The following is a 26,712-nucleotide window of genomic DNA, read 5'->3' as shown; positions in this document are numbered from 1 at the left end:
GTTGAGGTAGTGCTTCTCAAGTGAACTGTGAGCCCCATGTCCACAACCTCTTCATTCTTCTATTTTGCCGAAGGATCACTCCAAAGTCTGAATATTCCCTGCTAAGAGTGTTAGAAATGCATAGCTGGTGAATTTTATTATTTACATCAATGGAAATTGTGATTTGCTATTTCCATTCCCCTTCACTCATGTCTTTCCTAAAAGAGGTGATCGAGTACTGTTTTGGTGTAATTCTTCTCTGAAGACAACTGGCACAATACACATCACAGCTGGGTAGTTTTACCTCTCAGTCTGGCCTCTTGTGATCTACATCTATGACTTCTTCACCTCACGTATATAGTTGGCTATTGGACACACCTACTCCAGAAATCACAGTTCCTATCATTCAAAGCACTTTAGTAGATATGCCTTAATTTATGTAGAGAAAGCTTGCTTCGAAATATAAAAGGTTAATTCAAGATCTTGTCCTTTTTCTGAGACAACGAACCCATGTGTCAGCTGGTAGAAACACCTGTCCCTTAGGCTTGGAGAGAGACTAAGCTCCTTCACCCCATTTCATTGCGATCCTCTACTGGAAACTGATTATGGACCACTTTTCTTTCATTTGTTTGTTTGTAGTTAATAGGGAAACCCAGAAACTTTCTAAACTGAGTTCAAAGGGAACTTGGTCATCTCTGTTTCCTCATCCAGGAGGAAAGGGGTAAAATCTGTTTTGAGTTTAGCTATCAATCTAGAAGTAAATTAAATTAAATACTAAAATGTTTGAAAGCCGAGTTGCATTTCGTTCCAACTGCACTGCTGATTTAAGTTGGGTGGTGGAAGGGGTGAGGGCTTAAATATTCAACATTTTTATGATTAAGTATCCCTTGTGCCCCCGCCACACCTCCTCTGAAAACAAAACACAAAGCAGGTTTGGAACAGCTCGTTACTGCTGTGCCCTGATGCCTGTTCTATTAAAGCATAGCCCAAAGCAAGGTGAAGTGCTGAGCTGCACCAGTGGATGTTAACAGCGTCTGTTTGAATGTGCATGTGTATGCTTGCACATGTACTTTAGACATTGTACAAACATATCACAAGAGCTAGAGCCCAGGCTTTCTGTATGTTATGGTGGAATTCCAAGGCAAATGAAGGAAAAGAAAAATATATTTCCTGAATCAAAAAAGTGTGCTAGTGGAAGAAAATGCCGACTTAATGATCAGTGTGCATAAGGAGAATAATGCTACTTGGAGTTCTCAGAAGGAAGGGAAAGAAAGGAAGTCTGGCCTTTAATTCTGAATTCCATGAGCAGGACAGGTTAGGAAGGTTTATCTCTGATATTTATTGCATATAAGGATTTTGCACTCTACAACTGGTTTGTGTCACCAATTAATATAGAACATTCTTTGGTCCTTACAGTGTTAGGGAGGCTCAGCAGGGTGACTGATATATCAGTTGAAATAAGTAAAACGGCATGCACAGTCAACAGGCTGCTGTTCACGAACATGTAACAAAAGGAAATAGTATGAATAAACATGTTTGTGTTCAGCATAACCAGGACATCTGGCATTAACAGCAAAGCTGCCATCATCCTAGTGTAGTCTTCAGGCAGTGGTACTTGTACAAAACCTAGCAGATCTGACTGGCATTCCTGGTGCTAAAACCTTTGATTCGGTCACTCACACAGCCTTTTGTGTAAGGTATCAGATCAAAATGGAGAGCCTTGGTTGTTTTCAGTTCTCTTCTCTGTCATTTGGGCTATGTCTTTCTGTTGTCATGAGGGTTCACAGCTTGAACGTCTGTTCAAGGCTGAATGCTTTGATGCTCCATATTGCCTGACTGTTGACTTGCAATCTGGCACAACTGTGACCTCCAGGTGGAGTAACTCATTTAGGTAGGAACACGGCAAGACATCGCTCTGAGCTCAAATCTCACCTCCACAAGCAGGATGGATGCAACTTGAAGCCACATGGCTCAGAGAACATAAGCAGACATTCAGACATGCCTAAAAAGGAAAGGGCCAGCACATCCTAAACTTAGGATTTGTGAAGTGGGAGATGATGAACAGAGAGGACAGACAATGCATTAGGTCAGATGCTGAGGCATGAACTGACTTGTATGAAGGTCCATCTAGAAGGTAACACAGGGGCCTGTGAGTACTGCTGCAGCAAGCACTGCAGGAGGAAGCTGGGGTGGTAGTAATGTTTGTGTGCTGCTGATGAACCTTATCTCTTAAATATTTGTAAGGAGCTGTGGAGTGCGCTGTCTGCTAGGTTAACCTGCACTGATTTTACATCTGTTTATATGGAAAGACAGTAATTCTGCTGCCTGTTTAAATGAGACATGCTTTGCAATGTAATTAAGAAACCTTTCTTTTCGCACAATTGTCAGCTCACACTTTCCCCACTTTGCTAATGCCTTCAATGCACAAAAGCCATGAAGAAAATCTTTCCGTGACATGACGGCATTACCAGCTCTTTTCAAGTGGGAGGACTGTACTCCTACACAGCAGATTTTCCCTGTGTTGTGGTATTCATGCAGCAAAGAGCTGTACTTCTGAAGGGTTTCTTGTTTAAGCTCTTTCATGCTTCTTGCCTTGGAGACTTCTTTTAGACTTGTAGCCAAGAGAAGGTCAGGAAGTGCTCCGTGCTGCAGCTTCTTTTTCTGTGTATGTTTCTATGTGGTTCTCCACAGATCCGTGGAACACATTCCCTTCCATCTCTCTCCCTTTCAGAGTAGTTTATGTTTCATTATTTGCAGATGGAAAAATGACAACTTGACAAACAGGGGAGGATCTTTTTATTTAAATCATCGTCTTCTTTCAGGCTTCCATGTAGTGCAATGGGATAATACTGGGAATGCAAAAACCAATCGGATTTTATTTGCTCAGTGCGTGAAAAATGAACTTCCGTGCACATTTCCATGTGAGGCTATTTTTAGCTGTCATTCTGCTGATGGAATTTGCCTGTCTTCATGACTTTCTTATTTGGCCAAACTACTGATGCATTTACTGATGCCTTTTCTGCCTTTGATTTTAGGGGGATGAGTTTGGCTTTATAAAGTCTGTGTTTTCATCTCTTTTTTGTACTTCTTTTTTTAATCGTTCAGCACACAGAGTAACGAACAGGAATACATCGAATCTTGTCAAAGCCACTAAGAGTTCAGCAGCCCACACCATTCCATCTAATCTAAGGCACACAAGCTCTATTCCCCAGTTTTGTTTATTCTTCTCCTACCATCATTTACAGCCAAAGTGCACTAGCTGTGCTTATTCTTCATATCCCAATCACAAAATCAGGAAAGACTTTATTGAACTGAGCAGTAGTTAAGCTTTTGCCTCACAGTTTCAGATTCATTTAACTGGGAGCACGAAGTTAAGCAGATTTCACAAAGATCTGGGTGTGATCTCAGTCATGTTAGTAGGAGCACTGAAAAGTACTGAGCACTGAAAAGTATTGGAGTTTGAGTAACGTCCTGCCTGGTGTTTTTGCCAACCTTCTTCTCTGCTTCTTCTCTATTTCTTTCCCTGCTGTTTCCTTTCAGTGCTGCAGGGGAATGAAGCTTTGATACAGCACCAGGCTTTCAGACAGAACTGATTCAAAACTTTTCATTGATGTATGTCAAACCAAGCGATGGGGAAGGATGGGACAGGCTTAGGGAAGAGCCTACCTCAGAGTGGAGTGATCAGCTCAGGGAACCAAAGATGTGCCCCAGCTGGCATTGCCAAGCCATCCCTTCTCTATCTTCCACATTTGCTGAGCTGCCCCCTTGAGAGGGTGTTGCTTCCACTTTTCTCATAATGAGTGCAAGAACATTGATTGGAGTGCTTTCCTACCCAACTGGCTGATCTTCTTATGCCTAAAGCCAGCCTACACTATAATGCTGTAGCCAGGAGCAGCAAGGCTATAGCTGGACCACAGCAGCGGGGCTGGCAGAGCTGAGCTCAGGGGGTATTAATTAAAGAGAACATCCTTCTGCCTTTCTGCGCTACTGGTGCCCACTGTATTCACTATTTCATTTTGTATTTGTGTCAACAGTAACAGATGTATTACACCCAGAGGTCTCTTCCAGCATCCCAGTTTTCTAGCAGAGCAACTGAGCTTTGAAGTGGCTTGTATCACTTTGTATTGTTATATTCCTGTTATTGGAATAGGTGTTTTTACAGAAATTGATGTCGTGGAATCAAAACAAAATGCTTCTTTTTGTCTGGTTTTTTTTTTTTTGCTTTGAATCATGCTTGTTACTGCAGTATAACAGAGTTCTGCTGTTATCTTCCACCTTCTCCCCCCAGAAATCAACCCGTAAAAAACCTGTCTGGATTTTAGCCACCTGGTTACAGTTAGTTTCTTATTTTAAAATAGCTTTCAAAACAGATCAGACATTACACTGTTAAAAACAATTTTCCCAATAGGTATTGAATATCAGACAGAGCTTGTAGTAATAACTGATAGGTACCTAGAATAATCTTCAGTATGGACTGAGACTACAAAGATCTGTCAATCACTACTTTTAACTTTAAACACAGATGATTTGAATTCGTGTTAGCAGCATGAGGAAGTCAAAAAGATGGAATGGTGCTGTTGGAGAAAAGATGATAGGATTACTTCTGCTGTTAGCCTTTCCTGCTTCTTGTTTGAGATACTAAATCAAGGTGAAGTTTATGAAAAAGGCTGCAACAGGGGTTTTTAACTCTTCATTCCTGCTGGGATTTTCCTATTATAAATCTGCTGTCAGAAATAAGTGCTTTACTTGTGGCTTAATTTTATGCAGGCACAAACACCTTGGTTCAACACATTTTGCCAGAGAGTCTTGACTGTCTTAATGCAACAGAGTCCTCATTAACAGGGACCTGTGAAAAAGAAAATTGCACACATGCTCTTTTGTCGTTGGTCATTCATGAGCAGTCCGATGAAAACTGAAATACAACATAAATCCTGAGGTGGTGTGGAGCTGATGTGGAGACATGAATGCTTGAATCACACAGCTTATGTGAATTATCCATCTTGAAGAACATTACGCTCCACCTTTTGAATGAAGTTTCATTAATGTGGTGGAAAGCTCACAGTTTCTATTTGTTCTGCTGTGGCTGCTGAATTTAGCTCTACTCCTAGTGCCCACCCCCATAGCAAACACTTCTGTTGTGGTCATTTTTCCTTTTTTATCCAGCTCTTTAACAGTACTAAGACAGCAACTAAGACAATGGTTTCCTAGAAGCTCATCAAACTTGCTTGGGCAGTTCTCCTTTCTCCGTCCAAGGACTCTCAGGACAGATTAGTAGTTCATTGCTCTGTTCATAATGCATTTGTTCCATTCATTTGGAGTTCTGCATGCAAAAGAAAAAAAAAGTTGGGATCAGGCCTCGAAAGTGATAAATGCCTGTTTGCATATTTCCTCCTAATTTGGGCACTGTCTGATCTGGGCTGTGTCTCAAATGTGCACTGAGTAGATTTGTCACCTGTGTCTGTTATCTTGTCCTCAGGACATGGATGTGAAATTTGCCTTCAGGCACTTCGTACTTAGAAGTATGACTTTAAGTTTGTCCCATCTAAAAGAAATTATTAACCTGAAGTGATAGGAGAGGGAATCTCAAATAACAAGAAAAGAGATCTTGTCATTGCTATGATGAAAGCTGTGCTTACCCCCAACCCAATGTGTACTTCTCTATTGCTTTAATATCAGATTTGAAAATCCTCACTCAACTAAGACTGCATGCCTTAGGCAGTGGCAGCATTAGAATCAGGCTCAGAAGGAAGTCCCTCTTCATGCAGTGCTGTGAAATTTTAAATTCTGACTTATAATTTTGTTCCAGTTTCAAAGAAGATTTCTTGGACTGAAGTACTGAACCTTAAGTAAAATTTTGCCATTTTTTCCTGTCTGGTCACTCCGTGTACGCATGTTTTAACAAAACCAAAATATTTTCATTTTGATTTTCTTGATCTCATATTCTAAAATAGTCTTTTTAATGGAAAGCCCCCCAAAATCCTTTCAGAATATATGAAAACAAGCCATTTTGATATTGCCAGAACTGTCTCTTCCTCTTGCTTTTTCTTATCTCCCCCCCTTTCCACAAAGAAAATGGCACCATTTTGCAAAAGACTAAGATTTCACGGAGCTGAACCTTTTTGATGAAATACGGCTCCAATGTTGCTGGCTTTTGTGATTGACTTCCGACAAAAGAGTCAACTGGTGAAATATAATGTGCTTTGAATTATCTCAGCAAAACGCTTCACTTGTGGTAAATTCATTGGCATGTATGCACATTGTGTTTCCTCAGATCAGGATGACAACCTCATTGCTGGCTGGCTTGTGGCATCCCAAGTTAACACATGTAAACTTTGCAGCTGTGAGCTGTGTTATAACCGAAAGGACATAGAGACTGAAGCCAGAAACTTCTTTCTTTTGTTTTCCTCTAAAAAAAAGTGTATGCAGGGATGCTGCTTCAAGTGAAGGACTAGCAGTAGCATAACTCAATTTATTGCATCTCCATTTTCATGTGGTTCTCTTGACTTAACACCCCTGTCTGTAGCTGAGAGCTCCTGATCGCTGACTGAAGAGAGGGTCTTTACAGCATTTTTGTGAGAAAAGAGAGGATTTTGTTATACAGGCAGCCTGTTGTGTGGCACTTCAAAGCATCCGTTTTCCAGAGTGTGTAAGATATAAAGTAGCCACAGAAATTATTTCCCTGATGAATCTGAACTGTGAAGTACGGAAAAGGAAGCATATTCTAGTGACTGACTGTGGTGAAGTTCAGTCTTCTTGTGTACCTCAACTGCAGATGCTGACTACTGAAGTCTGTTGAGCTTAAGCACAAGCACAGGAAAACATACCTGATCCCCAGAGCTGCAGCAGATAAGCTGGGTTTTAACCATAGTAATTGGGAACTTGGGAGGTGAGGGCTGGTGTGAGTTTTTTTTAGTTAGTGTCTTACAACCCAAGTTCTCAGAAAAACCTTGAAATGTTCATCTGGGAATCCAAATCAGAGGGCATTTCTGTGTCAAACAGGTATCTGCAGGTGGGTATAGCTCTCGGCATGCACAAACCCCTGCATTGCAAGTAGGGGATTTTCGATACCTGCTTTAGGAAGACTGATGCCAGGAAGGCTGGAGAGGGGCCAGGAGGAAGGAAGAGGCTTTCCGGGGGGCGGGTGAGACTTTGAAGCGTGACCCTGAGCAAAACTAGGGTGGGAGCGGTGACCCTGAGCAAAACTAGGGTGGGAGTGGTGGGAGTGGGGTGCTGTGGCTGCAGAGACAGGGAGGGAAAGGCAAGGGTCAGGGAGGAAGGTGTGGGACAGGGAGACTCCCAACAGCAGAGACAGCAGTGCTAGGAGCTGGGTGCTGGCCAGACAGGTTGCAACAAGCAGTTGGTGGAAACCGGCTGTGTTTTTTAACAGCTGGTTTGACATGATGAGGGTTGAGCCCTGATCACATGCCCTGGAGGAAGCAGCGGCTGAAGTATCAGCCTAGGCATCAGGAGATGAGGGTTTTATTCCATCATCTGTAGCTATTTCAGGAGGGACTTTGGGCAAGTAGCTGATGTGCTTGCGCCTTGGTTTCCTGACCACCAAAAGGTGTTGCTCACCTTAATACCCCGAAACTGAGGCACTGGAAGAAGAGGCTTCTGCACTCTTAGCGTGGTAGGGCAAAACCACTGATTTTAAAATATGGTGAGCTCAAAACTGTCAGAGGGAATTCCTTTTTCAAACATGCTGATGCAAATCAGGGCTAGCACCGGTGACTAAGGAGAACTGGCGTCAGTGGGAAACAGAATTAAGTGGGAACTGTTCAGTACCCATAAAAGTAATAAGCACACCCTCATAGGGCCCTGACCCAGCTATTCTTCTGTAGTTTAATTTTTTAATAGAACAATTTTGTGACTGCCTGTTTTAAGACAAATGTTGAAATGAACCTTTACTCATGTAAAATGCATTTGCCATATGACTAATGGTTATTTTTAAAGCACTGAGCGGTGTATGCATGTATGCCTCAGGAGATAAAGAGAGGGATTCTATGTGTGTTTGCTGTGGTACTTGTTTATGAATTTAGTTGTTTTTTCCAATTATCCTTGTAATACATCAGCAGTCTTGTCTTCATTTGTGTCTGTTGAGGTTTGAGTCGAGATTTATGCTGTCAGATATATCATTTACAAAAATATATGCTACATCATAAGCATTGATTTTTATTCCTAAAGTGCCATAGAACAGGGGGAGAGAGAGATTTGTGGAAAATCTGAAGTTAAAAGTTCAACCATGGTCATGCAAACAACTATGGGGCCATACAGCTAATTTCAGGGCATTGGACTGAAAAGTTATTTCGTATCCAAAAAATAAAAGAGAAACTCTAAATGACCAGAACTTGTGCTGAGCCTGCAGGAGAAGTTAAACCCAGACTCGAGGCTGGAGAGTTTGACCTAAAGCTTATTCGCGTGGTTTCACAGACAGTGACACAGTGTGGAAGTAGAGAACTAGTTTCTTCCACGACAGCAAGATGCTGTGATCTTTCTCAACCAAAAGCATGGTAGAAAATAGGAGTGGTGGCCTGTGGAGTATAAAGTCATTTGCGTGTGGAATAAATGAGTCTGTGAGTGAAGTCCTACCCCCAGTAAAAATCCTACAGAATTTACCAGATCTACATTGTACTTAAACTTTTAAGTACCTGGTGCCCAGCTTAGGCAACCGTCTTCTGTGACTGACCTCCAAATCAGGCACTGTGTAAATGCCAGATACATCATCTGTGTGCATGCATGCGTATGTGTTTAATATGAAAGCAGCTTTTGTTTTACAATTGCTGCCAGTGCCATAGGTTGTGGGAGCTGGTTTTCATTAACATACTTAGGCTTTTGTGATTTAACACTATTACATGATCTGAGTGTTTGAAAATTACTTGAGCAGGCCCAATCCACAGAGTCTGCCATGTGCCTCAGTGCCCTTTCCCAGGGCAGGAGTCATTTCACACTGTTGGCACGGTGTGATTTCTTCCAGCAGCACAGCAGGAAGAAATCCTGACAAGTTTCAGGGGTTGTGAAAACCTGCATGGTTTAGCAACCCCTTCCTCATCCACAGAAATGATGGGTCTCGTCTCCATCGCTTTCTTCCTCAAGGGTAACCACTGCAGTTATACTGCAGCTGGTTGTCTTAAATTTATGCTATTTTGTTTCAGAGCTGGAGGTCTGTAAATGCTGCTGTAAGGCTTCTGCTGTTCAACCATTATTTCATGTTGGGATTTTTATTTGAAGACCCAACCATGGCCAAGAAAAGGAAACTTCTGTACTTTTCTTTTTGTGTTACATCTTCCAACTGGAATATATTCAAGCACAATAGAATTGAACATGAGCTTTGGGGAGGGAGGAAGAGGAGAAAAGGGAATCAGCTAGAAGAGATGATGACTCCAGTGGGGTATTCTGCAGTTGAGTTCTCCAGGGACTGAAAAATGCTTTCAACCAGTGTGATGTTGCAACAATCCAAAGAGGAGAGAAAAAAGCCACGTCTGGTCTAGACCGACCAGAAACTAAAAACAAGGGATACTTTGAATTCTGAGACTCTCACCACAACTGAAAACTGTGTTCAGGCCAAGTAACTGGAAAATCAGTTTCTTGGGTTAGAAAAATGCTTCCCTGAAGAATCAGAGGCAGCTTTCCATTTAATTGGTAAAGAAGTTATATTCTGAAGCATTGATTCTAACACTTGAACGAGTGCAAAGGTTTGCAGTCAGGGCTGTGAAGAGATTTGAATAGTTTTTAATATGGAGCTTAGTGAAATGCTACAGTAAAACAAATTTTTCCGTGAAACTTTCTTGCCATTTGGCTGTGATAATCTATTATTTCTCACAAAAATGGAAAAATAAGATCTATCTTCATAAAGTACCAAAAAGAACTCTGACTGCAAACACAGGTTAGGAGGAGGCATAGGGGCGGGAGCTGAATGGTAAACCCCTAGATCAGGAGATGGTTATGAAAAATCATATACTGGGAGACCTGAGAATCCCCTGACCAAGAGTAATTCAATGTGGTAATTGTTAAGGAGAGATTTAAAAAGAAATATTGACTAGAAATTACTTACAAGGTGCTTGTTTTAAGAGGGAAGTGTAGTAAATTTCAAGACAAATTTTTAAGCAGCAAAAATACAGGCAAGGCCTATGCCATAGGCAAAATAAATTTTCTGAACTAAATGACTCCTCTCAGTCAGCCAGGCTACAGTGTTTGTTTTTGAGGTGAAATATTTATTTCCTGCATTGCACTAGTCCAAGGATGGCTGAAGCCTGAGAGGAGGACTCTCGGGATCTGGTTGTAATGCTTGGCAATTCCACCTGCTCCTTATGGGATGAGGGGTGAACTTCGCAGAGAATTGCATGGCAAAACAAGGGATTGGATCAGAAAATGATCCAAATGATCTTGAATGTGGCAGAGATATGTGAGTAGTATTTCATTTTGCAGGGAATAAGGAGAGTTATGGGTTTTTTTCTCTTAGTCCTGAACTTTTGAAACTGGTGTGTTACTACTGGTCTACTTGCTGTGGAAGATGTTAGGCTAAATAAGTTAATTCCAGGGAAAAGTGCCCTGCAGTCTTCTGGATTAAAGTGATTTATGTGTCAAACATTATTGTTGCTGTTGAGACATGACACGGTGATGTGGAAGCAAGTTTCTTTATTGAAGTTACATGGCTGGCCGGCCTGCGCTTGATCTTACACGCGCCTCTTATACCCTTGATTAACACATGCGTCTCCGCATGATTGGATTAGCTTATACATAAACAATCTGTGAATGGATAGTACTACTTTCATGCATGGTCCTATATTGTCTGCCCACTTCCCGTCCCATGATCTCCTTCCGGGTGCATTAAGCAGGGGTCCTCAGCCCGCTGTGGACCCCACACATTATATTATTTTATGATTGAATTTTAAAACAATATTTTCTTCAAAAAGATTCAGTCAATATGCTTGAGTTTGGTAATAGTAGTATAATACATACAGCCTGTATTTTATCAATACGTGAAGCCTCTGTTTTGCAAAAGAGCTTCAAGATAACAAAAAAAATCAAGGGAGTTTGATGATGCTTAGGCAGTCTGTTCTTGTAGTGCTGTGATTTATTCTTGTGGAACTGCAGTCAAAGATTATGCAGACAGACCATCTTTTTCACATGATTAAAAAATACATAGGTAGAAAGTGAAGGAAGTGAAGGATGCTTCTGGTCAAGTCTTTTAGGTGCTGTGGTCTTGTGATAGTTCTGATTAATTCATCCAATTTTACTCTTTTTCTAATGTTCTCTTTTCATCTGACAGCCATGATAAAGCACACCTTCTCTGTACTAGCTCTTAAGGACAACATGATGAGTTGAGAATGTGCCATATCAGGGATGGGGAACTCTAAAAGGATGACTTGGAACATTGTAATGATTTCAATGCACATTTACGTATCTTTCTGGGAAGGTGACAGAGATACCTTGCATGCATATGGTTCTTGCATGGAAATATGCATCCATGCTGAGGCTCACATGAAATTGTCATCTGAAATTTGTTGGCTGTTGCACAGAGTTTAAACCAAGTTCACCTCTGTTTTTTCAGTATCCAGCAGTGAGTAGTCTTCCATGCTTTGGCTAACTGAAATATGTTTAGGAGGCAGCTGCCTATTGCCAAGAAGATCCTGTGTACAAGAACATTTCTATCTGGGATGACTTAAGTGCTCAATGTACATCCAGTCTCACATCCCACTCTGCAAACAAAATCCACTGATGCATTAGTTCTCTTCTTGCTTTAAAGGACAGTCAAAAGATGAAAGTGAAAAGCTGACACATTTCAAAATGTTACATTATATGAAAAATAGGTCATTCAGACAGATTGCAAATCATAGATTTCAAAAAATGTGACTTGTTAAGCAGTCGTTTTTGAAAAAGTATGTTTTTTTCCTGCTGCATGTTTTGTTAGTGACGGAAATAATGTATTCAAAAAGGAAAGAGTGTTTTAACACTTTCTGGAGATAATGCCAACAGTATTCGACTTGTTTGATCAAGGTTTGTGTCAATATAAAAATGATGCATTTGTCCTTGCTCAGTTTGTAATTCTTTCATAACAGAAACAGCAGAATTAATCTGGACAGTTGTAAATATAAAAGTGATGCAACCATTTCTGGTATTTCACAGTTGCAAATATCAAGTCTGCTTCTTGTGAAGACACTTGGTTTTATTGGATGTGTTATATGCACAGCTGATTCTTCTCATACACAGAAGAAATGTTGATGCTGATATAAAAACCCCATATAATAACCCGCTGGCTTCTTACATATCAGTGACTCAGGCAATAAAATATGTAATTGTGATGCTAATTAAATTGCAGTTTTATATATATGTCTTTAATGAAGGGATTGTTTGTACCTACCCAGAATTAAAAACAGGTCTGTCAGTCTAATTCAGTATAGCTGTCAATACTTAAAACAATGCACAGAAGCTACAAGTTCTTAGCTAGTCTCAGTGGTGCAAGTCTGAGGAGTTGTAAATCCTCCAAGCAGGACAAATGCACAACATGCTGCCAACTGTTTGACTGGTGGTACATGTATTAGCAGAGCCTATAATTACATAACCCCTCAACCCCCCACCCCAAAAAAATAGCTGTTTAATAAATTATTTGAGTAGTGCCAGTGCTAACTGCCTAAAACTGGCAATCCAAAACTCAGCCAACAAATAAAATGTTGACCCAAGCAAAACAGTATTCATCTCAAGAATTAAAACCCTAAGCCAATGTCATGCACAGTCTTCTCAAATGTAATTATTGTATTCTAGTTTGTCCTGAATGTGCCCAGTATGTTTTTCCATGCTGTAAAAATAAATACAGTGATTTAAAACCCTGGGAAGTCCAAGTGGTTAATAAATAGCTCAGTTCTATAGAAATGTGGAATCTGACTTTCTGAGATCATCTGTGCTCTCTGTGAACATTTTGTCCAGTTCTGCACATCTGGGCATTTATTCTGCAGGTGCCAGGGGTTCAGCCACGTGCTTACAGGGATTCCCCCTCCATTTACTGCAGAGTGATGATGTGTTCTTGTGGAGGCCAAGACAAAGTCCAGGCATAGAGCAGGCTCATTGGAGCTAGTAGCTGGAGAACATTCAAAAATTAGAACTGTGTACACAGATAAAACAAAACGAGGTTTGTAGGGAGGTCATACTTTTTCATTAGAGCTACATTTATAGTTGGAAAAAACAGGTGAGCTTTTAGACAGACCAGGCTACTTCTGGTATGGAACAGAAGCAGGAGTGCTCAAAGCTAAGTACAAGCTGAGAACAATTGCTTTGCTTTTACTTCATCATGTTCAACAAAGCGCTGTTAGAACTAACTGGCCAGTCCAAGAGCCTGGAGAGTTGTCAAGCTCTGATTTAAGAAGAAATGGTATTAGGTCCAGCTATGTCAGCCTATGTTAATCCCACACATGGCTCCACCAGCTTCAGCAGACAAACATCTTTAACCTAAGCATTTAATGATCATTTCCATTGAGGAACTGTTTATTTACAGTGAAAGGCAGGATGGCCTTGGTGGGCAGGACTCTAGGATGAAACTTTGAAGTCAACTCTCTGTTCTTCACTCAGCCACTGGTCTACTGAGTGATGTACGGTGAGTGGGTCTGTCTGTCAGCTTCTGCATGGTAAATAAGCATAATAAAACTTGCCTCCTCACAAAGTACTTTGAGATCTACAAAGGAGAAGTGTTACATAGCAGCGATACATTTCTTCATTACTAGCTCTTTTTCATGTGGTTCCTTTAATAGACATTTGGGTTCTGATTTAGATCTTCTAAACAGGTTGTAACAGTTCTGGTGCTGGTAGGACCTCTGTGTTTGCCAAATGTGACTATAAGACTCCTACTGCTGCTACATAAGCAGCTAAAAACTTATTTCTCTAAACTTCCCCAAGTCAGATATGCTTTTAAATAGGGAAAAGCTATTTGTGTCAAGGAACTACAGAACTGTCCTCATCTCCCTGGACAATTACAGTGATGGGACTTCCTATCTGAGTAGGCACATGTGGAAACAAATAACCACGTAGACACTCACAGATTCTCCAGTAAATGTACAATAAATGTTATCTTTTTCACAAAACACAGGAAAACAGATGCTGAAACATTTCACATTGTTCTGTAATGTATGTGTATGTGGACAGTCAAATGTACAAATGCATAGCCATATTTAGGCACAATGGCAAATGAGTGTACTATGAACATATGTGAATACGCATGCATCAGCATTAAATAACTTAATATCAAAATGACATAGTAGCAAAAAAAACTGTGGCAAATAAACATTCAGGTTAGAAAGGCAAGCAAAATTGGACATTCCAGAATGCAGATTTCTTGGGCATCCTTAATTAGCCCTTTTGAATATTTATGATGACACAGTTTTAATTACATGATAATGTGTAGGGTTTTTTTTTCCCTTAACAGGTCGTTGTTTCAGCCAGTCAGTGGAGAGGCAGTTTTTTAACCCTTCTGTTTTTTGTCTTCTTACACTTGGTGTTCTGGCCTCAGATCTCATGTTAACGCACATTGTCCAACTGTTACACTGAACACAGGAAATATTAATCCCAAACATTTGTTTCTCTGGTGCTCCTGTGACAGCATTGTAATTTGCCCAAATCTCTGCAACACATCTATGCAGGCTGAGAACATTAATATCTTCACAATATTTACTGTCATCATGCAAAAGCACTGAAGCACAGGAGGAGAAGTGGCAACAATGTCAGAATGACAACTTTCAGCAAAAGCTGAGTGAGAGATGTGGGAGCTTTGCATACGTAGCATTTCCCTGGCATTTTCCCTGTTCAAAGCACAGGCCCAGTAGACTTCAGCTCTCAGCACTTATGCATTTCAGGCCCCAGGTGTCTTTTTGTGAGCACCCAGAAAAAGAGAGAGGAAATTCCAGAATGATGTCATCATGCCTACATGTGGGGAGGAGGAAGAAGCTAATCAAAATTCGAGCATTTGTTAGCATTTTAGCATTTGGCTCGCAACCATATTGTTCTTTAACTGAGTTTCTCTGTGCATGTGTATACATTTCTCTGTAAATAAATAAGGATATCTGAACTGTGTCTAACCTGCTAAAAACTCTTGTACTACCTTCATAATAAAATTTATTGATGTGTATGCCCTTGGAAAAGAAAGGCATGTCATGTGTTGTAATAACCTTTACTTATTCTTCCTGCTCAGATTAAATCTAGAGAAATCTAGGAAACTTGGTTTTGATTGTTCCCAGAAGAGGAAGGAAGTAAAGAAGATCTACCTTAATAGATGCTGAAGTATCAATACAACCACCTTCTACAACTGTGCCTCAACTATTAATTCCTTCTCTGATTTAGAAGCAGGAACAGACAATAGGCAGGCAAACAATTTGGCCCCCAGAATTAAGGAATTTTAGGGAACAGGGATAAATTTGCTTCAGTTCAGCCTGAAAATCCACTACTATATCTCAAGTTCTACGTTTGCTACATTGTCTCTATCCATTACAAGTGAGGCATCAAAAAAGCAAACTGCCTTGAAAATCCCAAGATTTTCATTTAAATTTTGGGTTGCTTCCTGCAAGTTTTCTCAAACCATTTCCCTTCTGAAACTTCCCTGCACAAGCAGACCGGTTGGAAATGGGTTAAAGATGGAAGCTGAAATCCATATGTAAACAGCTGGCTCCAAGACCTGGTGCTCTAGGGAATGAAAACTTGTAATGCAAGACTCAGAGAACTCTTGTGGGAGTTGGCTTCTTTACACATAAGTGTGTCTGTGTGCATATATCTGTACACCACTGCGATCCTATCTGCGTGTGCGTATGTACCTGAGGTTAGCAGAGTATTCACTCCCTGCTCCGCCAGTCACTCCTCTTTCTTTTCACACTTCTCATCTGTTCTTTGAAACTGGGACTGCCTCTCTCTTTCAGAAACACATCCCCATCTCTGCTAGCATCACAGATCGATGGCAGAAGGATTTTTTTGCCTCTCCTATGTGTGTGGAGCAGGTGACTTTCTCACTGACTCTGCTGACTGTGGTGGATACTATCTTTCAGCCAGTGGGCAGAGCGATGTGTTCAGCCTCCCAAACTGAAAGAGCTTGCTCTCTAAAGCTCTTCTCTATGCCCCTTCTGTATAGGGTAGCTAGGGAAACATAATTGCCAAGTGAGGCATCGTGAGTACCCTACCTTTATGCCAGTCAGAATGGCTCTTTCCTCTCATGGTCTGAAAAATCCCTGATGAAGAGGTGACATTAGTTAGGGCTTTTAATTCTGGAAATGCCGCTCCATCCATGCTGGATTCGTTCTCCCTTCCCAGCCTGAGGAATACATAGTTATCCCTCCTCACTGATGACTGGGGAGGCAACCTTTCCCTCTTCTCCTTGCTGCAGTTGTTAGCAGTAGGGGGAGTGATGGAAGATCTTATGCCAAGATTTCTTTTTTTTCCTAAGAGAGAAAAGCACATCTGTCCATGCTGAGGCACTTGCTTACAGTATGTGGCTCAGCCATGCTCACCAGCCAAGATGTCAGCTAGCAACATGCACTCTGTGGACTTCTGGGGGAGGAAATCCTAGAGTGGGCAGCGTGGTGGGAATAGTATGGTGCCTATTACGTTATTGAAGATGAAATAGAGCTGTGTGCTACTGGCTGAATGCAACCTATCAGCATCAACATCTCCCCTAGAAGCCAGGACTGACTGCAGCCAGCCTTTGCAGGAGAAGGTGCCAGTAGATGAGTCGGAGAAGCAAAACCTGTTGCCCCCTGCCCACTTCCAGGCCACATTAACATGGTAGCGTTAAAGCAGGGAGTATGCCTGGAGAAGTGCCATGTCAGGAGGAATTGTGTGGTGACAGGCAGACTGCTCAGAAAGCCCCGAAGGAAGTGCAGCAGTTTTTGCTGATGGCTAAACGCCCCCGGGCCAGATCAACACGAGTTCTGTCACACAGTGGAGTGACCCAGGGCACCAGTGGTGCTTGCTGTGCCATGGTGGTACATCAAGCTCTAGAATCACTCCAGAATAATTCCTCCATAAGCCATAGATTTGCTCATCCTAATTGTTAATTACTGTAAGACTCTTTCAGGGCCAGGTCTATTTTCAGCCTTTGTAGTTAACTGAATCTAGAAGGCTGAGTGTCCCTCCTCTCTCAAAAGTGTGAATGGGTTGGGTGCTGGCCCTGAGCACTGGAGAATGAATCATGTTGCTGTAGCTGGGAACAAGTAATGAAGGTTAGGTAGTCTCGAGCCGTTTTGGTGCATCACTGTCTTTCCAGCTCTGCTTGTATTATGTTTTGGTCTGGACAATCAGAATCCTTGTAATTTGAGACAGACATCAAGGAATGAATGGGTTGCCTCCTGAATAAAATGAGAACATGTGAGTGTGGGGAAAGAGGAGAAAGGAGAGAGGCATTTGCATAGGTCAGGAAAGGTCATTAAAACATCTGGCAGTAGTAACTGACATGTGTCAAATTTTAGTGTTCATTAAATTCATATTAATGCAAGAATGGTTCTTAAACTCCAAATGCCACTTCTGGTTGTTGTGTTCCCCCATTTGATGGTGATGACTTTTCAGAACTGTACCATGCTTGTTTGCTTGCTAGTGGCATCTGACCTGAGGTCAGATTTCTATTTAACCCTTTCCTGTAGGTCAAAAGACAAATTAATCTGGCGAGAATTGAATTGTAAATGAGGTGTCTGGATAGCAGGTGTCCCAAATGTGGAATAGCTGCCAGGCTGAAACGTGTGCATCTCTTCTTATGCCATCCAAGAAGTCATCTCTGAGGTCAGGGAGATATTCAGCAGACATCTGAGATGGGAAGTTGCCACAGGGTGCACAAGCAGCAGGTGCCCTGTGTTAGGCAGGAACTGTCTAGGAAGAAATTTCTGAGCATGTCACTCTGAGTATAAACAGAGACATTTCCATTTATTGTCTATTTTGCTTACCTGTGTTTACTACCACTTTAGAATTGTAAAGGAGATACACTGTTTCGTCATCCTTAAAGAGGAGAATCTCACAAATCTTTTTCTTCACTTTTTTTAGAGGATGAAGATGATGAAGAGATGGTGGAGCCAAAAGCACAGGATGACTTGGAGACAGAAAATCAAGACCAGAAGCAGGAAGTGAAAGAAGGTACTTTAAAAAATGAAAAGGGTTTTGTTACAGCTTTAAAGGACTGAATTCTGCAAGTGGTTATTGCGATAGGTAGTTTCTATTCTTGAGAACACTGCAAAATCTGAACAGTCACCAGTTATATTGATGCAAAACCAAGAGTGGCTTAAAAGCAGAAAATTGTATCCCAGCTACCCAGCTGGTAGGTCTGAAAAGCTTGCAAAAGGCACCAGACTTTGGCTGTTTAGAAGAGGCAACATGTCCTTATAATTTGGGAACAAAGTAGAGATTGTTGGATTCCAAGATGGTGCTTCCTCATCCTCTGGCTCAAATAGCCTACTTCCACGAGATTTAAAATGTGAATACCAGGCATTCCAGTGGCTCCATAAAGTTGGTTGGCCTTCAAAGGTACTTAGAACCCATAACCGTCTGCTTGAGAGGGACAAACTTAAACCTAATGGTGGTCAGGAATTTTCCAGCAGAAAATTATTTCACTGGAAAATGTTGACTGTCAAAATAAAAACTTTTTGTGGGAGCTGCCCCAAGGGAGCTTAAGGTCAGAACTGAAGCCAGGCAGGTGCAGCCTTTCTGTCCATTCCTTTGGATTGAGACACTGTCCAGGGTTGTAAGAGACAAAAGTTCAGTTTACTTCTTTTTTCTGGTGCAGACAAGATACATTGCCAAAGACATGCATGTCAGCACTGGACAGAGTAGACATTCTGTGTGTCTGTCTTTTGCATCTCTTGAATACATTCTAGCTTTCATAATTAGAAGAGCAATGTGAAGTTTGGTATTCCTCACCTGGGAATTTACTAGAGTATTAGTTATTCTGGTGTGTAGCTTTGAACACCTAATGCTCATGCTCACTCCAGTGTGCAGTGAAGGGAAAGAGCTGAGTTATCAGCAGCTCCAGTATGAGAAGAAATGAGCTGCTTCTGCAGAATTTCTTGGCTCCGTATTGCCAGGACTGCTTACAACACTGTTTACCCTCTTGAAAGGTAACTTACTTCCTCAGGTAGAGCCTAAGTCACTTCTTGCTATGGTGTTCATTATCAGGATGGTTCTGTGAACTTAGCTTTTTTTTTTCACAAGATAATCTCACTATAGGAAAAATATAGGGTCATTTTGCAGAGAAGCCCATAAAATCATTAACAGTGAATACAGCAGTAAGTGCTCCTTTCTCATCCAGGGACGCCTGGCATGATTTCTGTCACTGTCCAAAAAACCTGAGTCTGGTGCATAGTGCCTACATTTGGTATCCTGACACAGTGAAGTGAGTTGCAGTACCAGCCATGGTGTTTTGATTATAATTTGATCTTTCTTCCCTCTTAAGAGCATTATAGAAATCACCTATGTCCTGCAGTGTTCATTGCTCACTTTATACTTATGGAAACATGTAGGGAAAAATTGACTCCTGCTCCTCATCCATTTGCTTTTCCCACCACCACCAGCCACTGCTGCCATGGGCAGAGTAGAGCAGTAGTGACAGCGTGAACAGGAGCCACACAAGAGTCTGCAAAGACAGAACTGAAGACATGACCAAGAAACATGGCAACATAGAAAAAGTTACTTTTTCCCTGAAAATTACGCTTCTTCCGAAAACTGAGGGGTCAACCCGCATATGGGCTTTAGGAGTCACTGTTCCTAACACAGTATCTCTTTTACTGATGACAACAGGAAGCCATAAACTCCAGTACTGCTATAATTGTGCACTGTTCTGAGCTGCTGCATGCCTCTCTAATATTCAGCTTACAGCTGATCTCATCCCCTTTTATTTTCACATAAAAGTAATGCTAGTGCTTATACCTAGGGAGAAAGAACAAACTCCTGCATGAAGAGAAGAAGGAAAAAATCTAAATGCATTCCTGAACTGATTAATTTCACTTTTTAGTGGGCTTTCAAGTTAGTCTTCTGTACGCTTCGCTGACCAAGCGCCACTGCCAACATCTTTTAGTTCTTTGTTGTCTTTTAGTTTTGAGACAGTGCTCCCCTTCCCTACCCAGCAGACACCCCCAGGAACATCAGATCAACTGGGCTAGTTTAGCACTAGTCTCAGATTCACAAACTGCAGACTGTAAAAGCAAGGTATAGCTTGTTTTGGCAGAACCGGCTTTGTGAGGTGCTAGCACTTAACTGGGTTCAAGGAAGAAGAAAATACGCTTATTGCCTGATAGAAAGTGAACTTGACCTGCAGTATGTGTTGTGTCAGATAAAACAATGGAGTGCCGATGCCTGACATTAAATGCTGTGAATCAAATGAAGCAGTCATCCCCAAACGGAGTCCCGTATTTTAGCATTTGGTGTCATTCTCTCCCTGTTGGCTTTAGCCCTTTTTCCAACAAAATCCCATTTTCCTCTCTGTTGTAATCACCCTTCTCATGTTCTGAGCAACACTGAGAGTTTGAAGCCATCACTTGTGTTTCATGGAAGTGATTAAAATCACGTTACAAGTCAAACAGGAGTTTAGAAGAACATTTCCTGTCAGTGCTGCATTCTGTGTGCCTACTCAGAATTAATAGCTTTTCTGCAAATTAGCACATAATGGGTTAAAAGCATGTTTATGTTGGCATTAAGTACTCTGGCTTCTTTTTCTCTGCAAGGCAAGACAATATTTTGCAAACTTTTTAAAGAATCTCTAATAGATATTATAGTGGCGCCATTCACACTGCTATATAGTAGTTAAGGCTGTGTCAGCACTTCCATTATGAATCCTGTTTTTCAGGGATTTATAACCCAGCCGTAAAAATTTGCTCTGGGCTGAAGTTTGGTTTCAGCTCAGGGAGCACATTTTTTAACAGATTAAAAAAATCAGCGTGGCGTTTTTTGAGTTATAGGAGTGTAAGAAAAAAAAAACGATGGGAGAGAGAAGTGCGAGGCGAGAAAGGCAGGCAATTTTTTCATGAATATAACTCAAAAATAGGTCAGGATGAAAAATAAAGCTTGGATCCAGTCGGATCAGTCTCTCTCTCCCCAAATCAACAGAATAAGAATAGTCTATTTTTATAATAGTATTTTAAGAGGAAATGTGATTTTTTTTTCACTGTGGTTTATAGGTAGTCCAAATTAATTCTACAGACTTTTATTGCATACTTAATTTCCTGGTCTTCCCCACACACACACACCAGCATTGCTCTACAGGGTTTGGTAGGCTGTTTGCAGGGTCTGACCTTAGTTCTGGACCTGTCTCGGCATCACTGTAAGGCTCATAGTGCACCTGCAATAGGGCAGCCTGTTGCACACCACCTCTTGCAGCACTTCAGTGCCATGGAGTGCTAGGGGTAAGGAGTAGCTTGAGCCTCTCAAAGTGTTTCTGGAGTGGGAACGTGATGACCTGACATGTTGACTATTTGAAGCACATGAAGCCTTGGCACTCCCTTGTGTTTCTTCCAAGGAGCTGCCTGTGGTCACCTCTATCTCAGGTGACAAGAACATGTCTCCCATGTTCTTGGAAGAGCAGAGTGTGGGACACCTGCTGCTTAACTGGACTGGGCTCTGTCTGTTCCTGACCATGTATAAACAAGGGAATCTGGAACTGTAGCATCAAGTGGCTTGGGGCTTTCCACCGCCAGAGAGCTCTGGAGCTCCACTTGAGGTGCCTCTTTGTGTCAGCAGAAACCACATGAACAGCGGAGTGGGCTTGGTATTGGAAGTGGACCTCAAGCTGCATTTATCTGGAGCTGTGATCTCCACAGAAATTTGCATGAGAATCTGTGATGGGGGAAACTGGGATCTGCATCTTCAAGGACCTGTTCCTCTCTCTTGCGCTGGCCACGCAGCACACTGAGGTGTGGGAAATGGTTTAGCTCTGCTCAGGCATGAGTGTTGGAGAAGCAGGACAGCTTACACTGGGGTTTGTAATAGCCTGTGATGCCACAGTTTCACTGCCACAGACACCACAGCTGGCTGCTGTGTGCTGATCCAGCCTGATAGCCTGGCTCAGGTGTGCTCAGGGATGGTGCTCAGCACAGCCCCTGAAGAAGAACACTCAGTGAAAATAGCCTTGCCTGACACAGATTCTAATTTAATGCTCTGGACCCACTACCCCAGAACCAAAAATTCCCTAAATTTTCACCTGAAAATCTCCCTTTACATGTTCAGCAGTTATGCCATGCAGGGGCTTGTGTTTTGAACCCAAGACAATCAAGATGACATGTATCAAACTGTGATACAGCACATATCAAACCAGGATACGGCATACATCAAGCCTGACATGAAAGTGTGAAGCACAAGAAAAACAAGAGAAGCACAAGGAAAACAAGAGAATCATAGGCTATCTGCAAGCAAGGGCTAAAAGCTGCTGAGAGCCACTGGACATCTTATGGTTCTAATGCTGTACATTTCTACTGTCCTTGGTCATCATCACATCTGAAGTTTACATGGGTTTAAATACAGGTTGAAAGAAACAACACAGCTCTTAAAAGAGTTTTACTGATCTCCTGTCTCTCGTTATATCTCTGGGCTTATAACAAGGCTGCTTCCTGCTTTACAGGTTTTATTAGTTCACTCTTTCTTTCATTCCCTTACTCCTTTTGTTCTTTTTTTCTTTTTTTTTTTCCTTTAATGGACTTCATTTATCTTGTCAGGTTTTTTACAATTACTGAGGTTCCAGGGTAATATTTTTTTTATATTCTGTTATACTTATTTAAACATGGGTCTTTTTTCTGTTTGTTTTGTTGTTGTTCTTTTGTAAGTATCTTTCTTACTCTCTTGGGAGAAGACTTCAATCCTGGTATTTAGTACTTGTGAATTTGAGCCTGCACTGTTATCACAACTGTTGATATTATATTTACTACAAACCCGCTTCTGCCACATAAGAACAACTCTGCAACAATTTTTATCTTAGTTCCTAAAGATCCAAGGAAATGTTTTAATATCAGGGGTTTTTTCTGTTTTGTCCAGAGGAATTTGTGGACGAAGGATCTGATGTGAAGTATGATATTTCTGAGGATCGTGTTAAATCACTTGAAATAATAAAATGCTCTTAGTTTTCATAAATAAGTGTTGAATCAATTGGTTGGTTTCATGCCGTATTCAATTTTTGTTATATATTTTAGGCCTTTCTATTCACGCACAAGTGTTCAGTGTCTTTCATTATGGAAATAACTCTCATTTTCTTCCCCCATGGTGTCCTCCATGTATACATAACTGCACAGTGTTTTAATTTTAAATGTATATTTAATTTTATTTTGTAAGGTAGTGTGCACAGGGCTTATTTGATACATATTGTTGACCTCATAACCCCAGAGCCACCCAGACTGCACTCTTGTTATGCATACGTGATCCCATCAGTGTTTTGGTGGGTCTGTGGACAGATGGGATGCTCAGTGGCTCTGTTAGGCAGAACTTGATGGCTGCACCATGGGTCCTCCTGCCATGAGCTATGCGGGGCCAGAGGTGGGTTCAGCTCCTCCAGGTGGGAAGCAGAGCACAGTGGTTCATTACAAAGCTACAGTAGAGAGACAAGAGCAAAGTATGGGTCTTCCTTTGCAGGAGCTTTCATTGCATTCCAGGCAATAAGCATGTAAATTTTAGCACTGGTAAGCTAAGCATCACACTAGGCTTTGTTAGACACAGAAGGTTAGATGTGGTTTGTTTGTTTTTTATGCCAGGGAGAGCAGATGCTTGAAGGCAAATGCTGTATTCTTACAGGGAATTTCTGAAGATATTGTCACATCACATACGTCTCTGTGACAAAACAAAACAAAAAATACTTTCATCAGCTACTTACATTTCTCAGAGTTTTCCTTGAAGAGAGCCTGTATCTCTTGAAATCTGAGATCAAAGTAACTGTCAAGTCTCAGATAGGAAGAAAAATAGCAGAAAAATACATTAATTCTTTTTGTTTTATTTGAGGTAATGGACAGACAGGGAGAAGGAACAAGGGGAAAATGGAAGTGGCTCAGAAAGATAAATGGTTAGAAAATCTTCATATTTGGAAGAGTAAACCAGTCTTGTTTGGCTTCTTTTGCCTATACTTCATGTATTTGCAGTAGTTACAGCAATGTTTTACACTGGAAAAAGTAATGATGTTAACATTCTTGTAAGAAGAGATTGCCTCAAATAAAACTTCAGAGGCAGCCGAATGAAAGAAGAAAATAAGGTTAAAATATGAAGCTTAATATCACCGGAGGGCATCTGGTGTGTCAGTCAGATGAATGAGGTAAGCTGAATTATGCCCTACAAACTTTAGCCAAGGTGTTTCTGTTGCTGAAGAGGGTTTAATAGACTGCTGGCCTCCCACAGATCATCGCTGACTGCAAGGCAGATTTTGCTGAGGTAGAACTGCAATCATGTGTGTCTCCATTGCTTGTGAACACTCCGCAGCTCCCAAGCTGTTTATTTTTTTGCCTTTTCCCTTTCTATTGATTTTTGGTTGTATTTTCTTTGCCAGTTATAGTCAGCAAATGGCTAAGTAATACATTTATATTTCCAAGCTGTAGAGAGGATTTGATTTAGCAAATAATTTTTACCATTTAGAGCAGTTTAAAATAAGTTTTCCAGTTGCCTTTGCAGTTATTTTCTCCTCTTTTATGCCGTTTTGCTGCATTGTCATGCTTGTTGTCTTTGATTCTCGGAAAGCAATGCTGTAGTGGTGATAGTGGGATATTGCCTCATTACAGGCTTCCTTGCCAGATGTGCCAATTCTTCCTTGCCCTTAGTGCCAATTACTATTCAGCAGTGGAAGCTGCAATAGGTCGACCTGTGCTTTTTGCCAGTCATTCCTTTTTTTCACATGCATTGCTTCTGTCTAAAGCACTTAGAGGCAAATTGTGCTCCTGCCTTGGTAATTGTCACTCTGCTACTCAGGGGGACTGCGCGGGAGGATGCAGATATTTTCTGGATGTGTGGAGCTCCACAGGAACCACTAACCTGGTGGTAAGAGGCATAGGACCAAGGCCATAGGAGATCATCAAAGGCTAAAGTTTCTAACTTCTTAGTTGCTTTGTCTCCTGAGGGCCAAATTGCTTCTCCACCTTTTGCATTTTCCCTACCCTCTATATTTAGCCCAAATGTAGTGCAGAGATTTTGTCTCTTAGAGCTAACGCTTTGACCACTTCAGGCAAACCTAAGCGTGGTGATAACAGCCTCTCCCAAACACAGGGAGTGCTCAGAAAGCAACTACACTGAAAACTGGGGGAGCTGAGTGGTGCAGTAATGCTGACCATGTCAGGACTCCTGCCTGCTGTTGAGTCTTTTAATCCATCCTTGCCCCTGGGGCTGGTGGTGACGTCGTACCTGGGCACCAGAGCTCACAAATGTAGTGTGAACCACAAGAGAATCAGGCAGGAAGCAAGAACTACATCTCTCTGATAGCTGAAAGAAGCTGTGTGGCACAGCGCAGCAGCTGGAAAATAATTTTGAACTGCAACTTTAAAGCATGTCACTCCATGTTTAATTAAACATTAAGATATGTGTGACAGGGCTGGGAGTTAAACTTTGACGTATACTGTGTGTTCTCTGAGGCACGGTGCTGAATTATCCTTTTTGGCTGCTGGTGCTTTAACCCAGTATGGCCTGGGGAGACTGCAAGGTCATTTTCACGAGTGCGAACTGAAATCTGTAGCGTGAAGCCATATTAAGGAGATCACCAGTTAAACTCTAAGCATGAGACTCTGTAATTTTGCAATAGCTCTGTTATATGTTGTTTGTGTGCCTAATTATAAATTTGGAACAAAATTCTCTGTTAGCATAATACCTATTATGTCAACAGAGCTTTTCATGCTGGGAATTTAAGCTAGTTGCAGGGCTGGTTTGGTGTAACTGTGAAGACACTAAGAGCATTTTTCAATTACAAGTAATTCTTATACATAACTAAAACAATAGTCTAAAACAACATGTGGGCAAAGGCATAATTGATATACAACAATGCTACAATATCAGTATGACCCTGCTAGTATAATTGAGAACAGAATTTTGCACCATAGCAATAGCAGCATCCCGGTTTCCTTTCCTTCTGATGCTCACGTTTGAGTTAGAATTTACTACCAGGTCATTAAACTGACAGAGACATAGCATTGGTACAACCTGCGAAGACAGTGTTTTTCAAATGAAGGGCCATACTGGAAATACTGGTTTGGAAGTAAAGATTTAGCATCTCTGTGTACATGTAAAGATGCAGCTTCATCTTGTGGGGGCCAGGTTATCCTGACCAGTGCCTGAAACGTATCCTGCCCCCTCCCAAGGTAGCTTTGGCTACAGCTTAGTGGCGTTTCTTTCTCTGACTCTTAAGATTCCTCTACAAGGAATAAAACTGCCATAAGAAACTGGTATTTGGTCAGTTGCTTTTCATTTTGCTGCCTCAGAGAATGTCTTTGGTTATTTACTTCATTGCTTCGCCAAAGCTCTAAAGCAGAGACAGAACTTATCAGTGACACCAAGCAGAAATGGGAAGAAGTGAAGGGAAGGATTATGTGAGCTCTTTGAATACAAAGAACTGTAGTATAAGTTAAGAAGATTATTTTATCTTTGGCTCCTCTCACAGGCCTCCTGTTATATAAGTGTCGGGCTTTTTTGAGTTAGGTATTGCCTAAGCGTCACTCACAGCCATTTCCTGAAATAGGAACACTGAGTTTATTTAATTTGGGGGCTTTAAGTATTTTCCATTTCAGAATAATAAATATATAAGATATAGGATCTCTTCTATGTAAATGCTACATTCTGGGA

The 26,712-nt window shown here is 41.3% G+C and overlaps 1 protein-coding gene across 6 annotated transcripts in view; it reads left to right on the top strand.

Annotated features, from left to right (window-relative positions):
- DYNC1I1 (dynein cytoplasmic 1 intermediate chain 1) overlaps positions 1-26,712 on the top strand; it is a 187,495-nt gene that overhangs the window by 83,557 nt on the left and 77,226 nt on the right. For all 6 annotated transcript variants that reach the window (XM_054058344.1, XM_054058348.1, XM_054058345.1 and 3 more), the window contains one exon: positions 17,980-18,069. In XM_054058344.1, the coding sequence (XP_053914319.1) occupies positions 17,980-18,069 (90 nt within the window). The remainder of the gene's footprint in view (positions 1-17,979; positions 18,070-26,712) is intronic.

The sequence above is a fragment of the Cuculus canorus genome, chromosome 2 (assembly GCF_017976375.1).
Source record: "Cuculus canorus isolate bCucCan1 chromosome 2, bCucCan1.pri, whole genome shotgun sequence".
Lineage (NCBI taxonomy): Eukaryota > Metazoa > Chordata > Aves > Cuculiformes > Cuculidae > Cuculus > Cuculus canorus.
The sequence above is the reverse complement of the archived record's forward strand: the minus strand, read 5'-3'. Positions and strand labels throughout refer to the sequence as shown.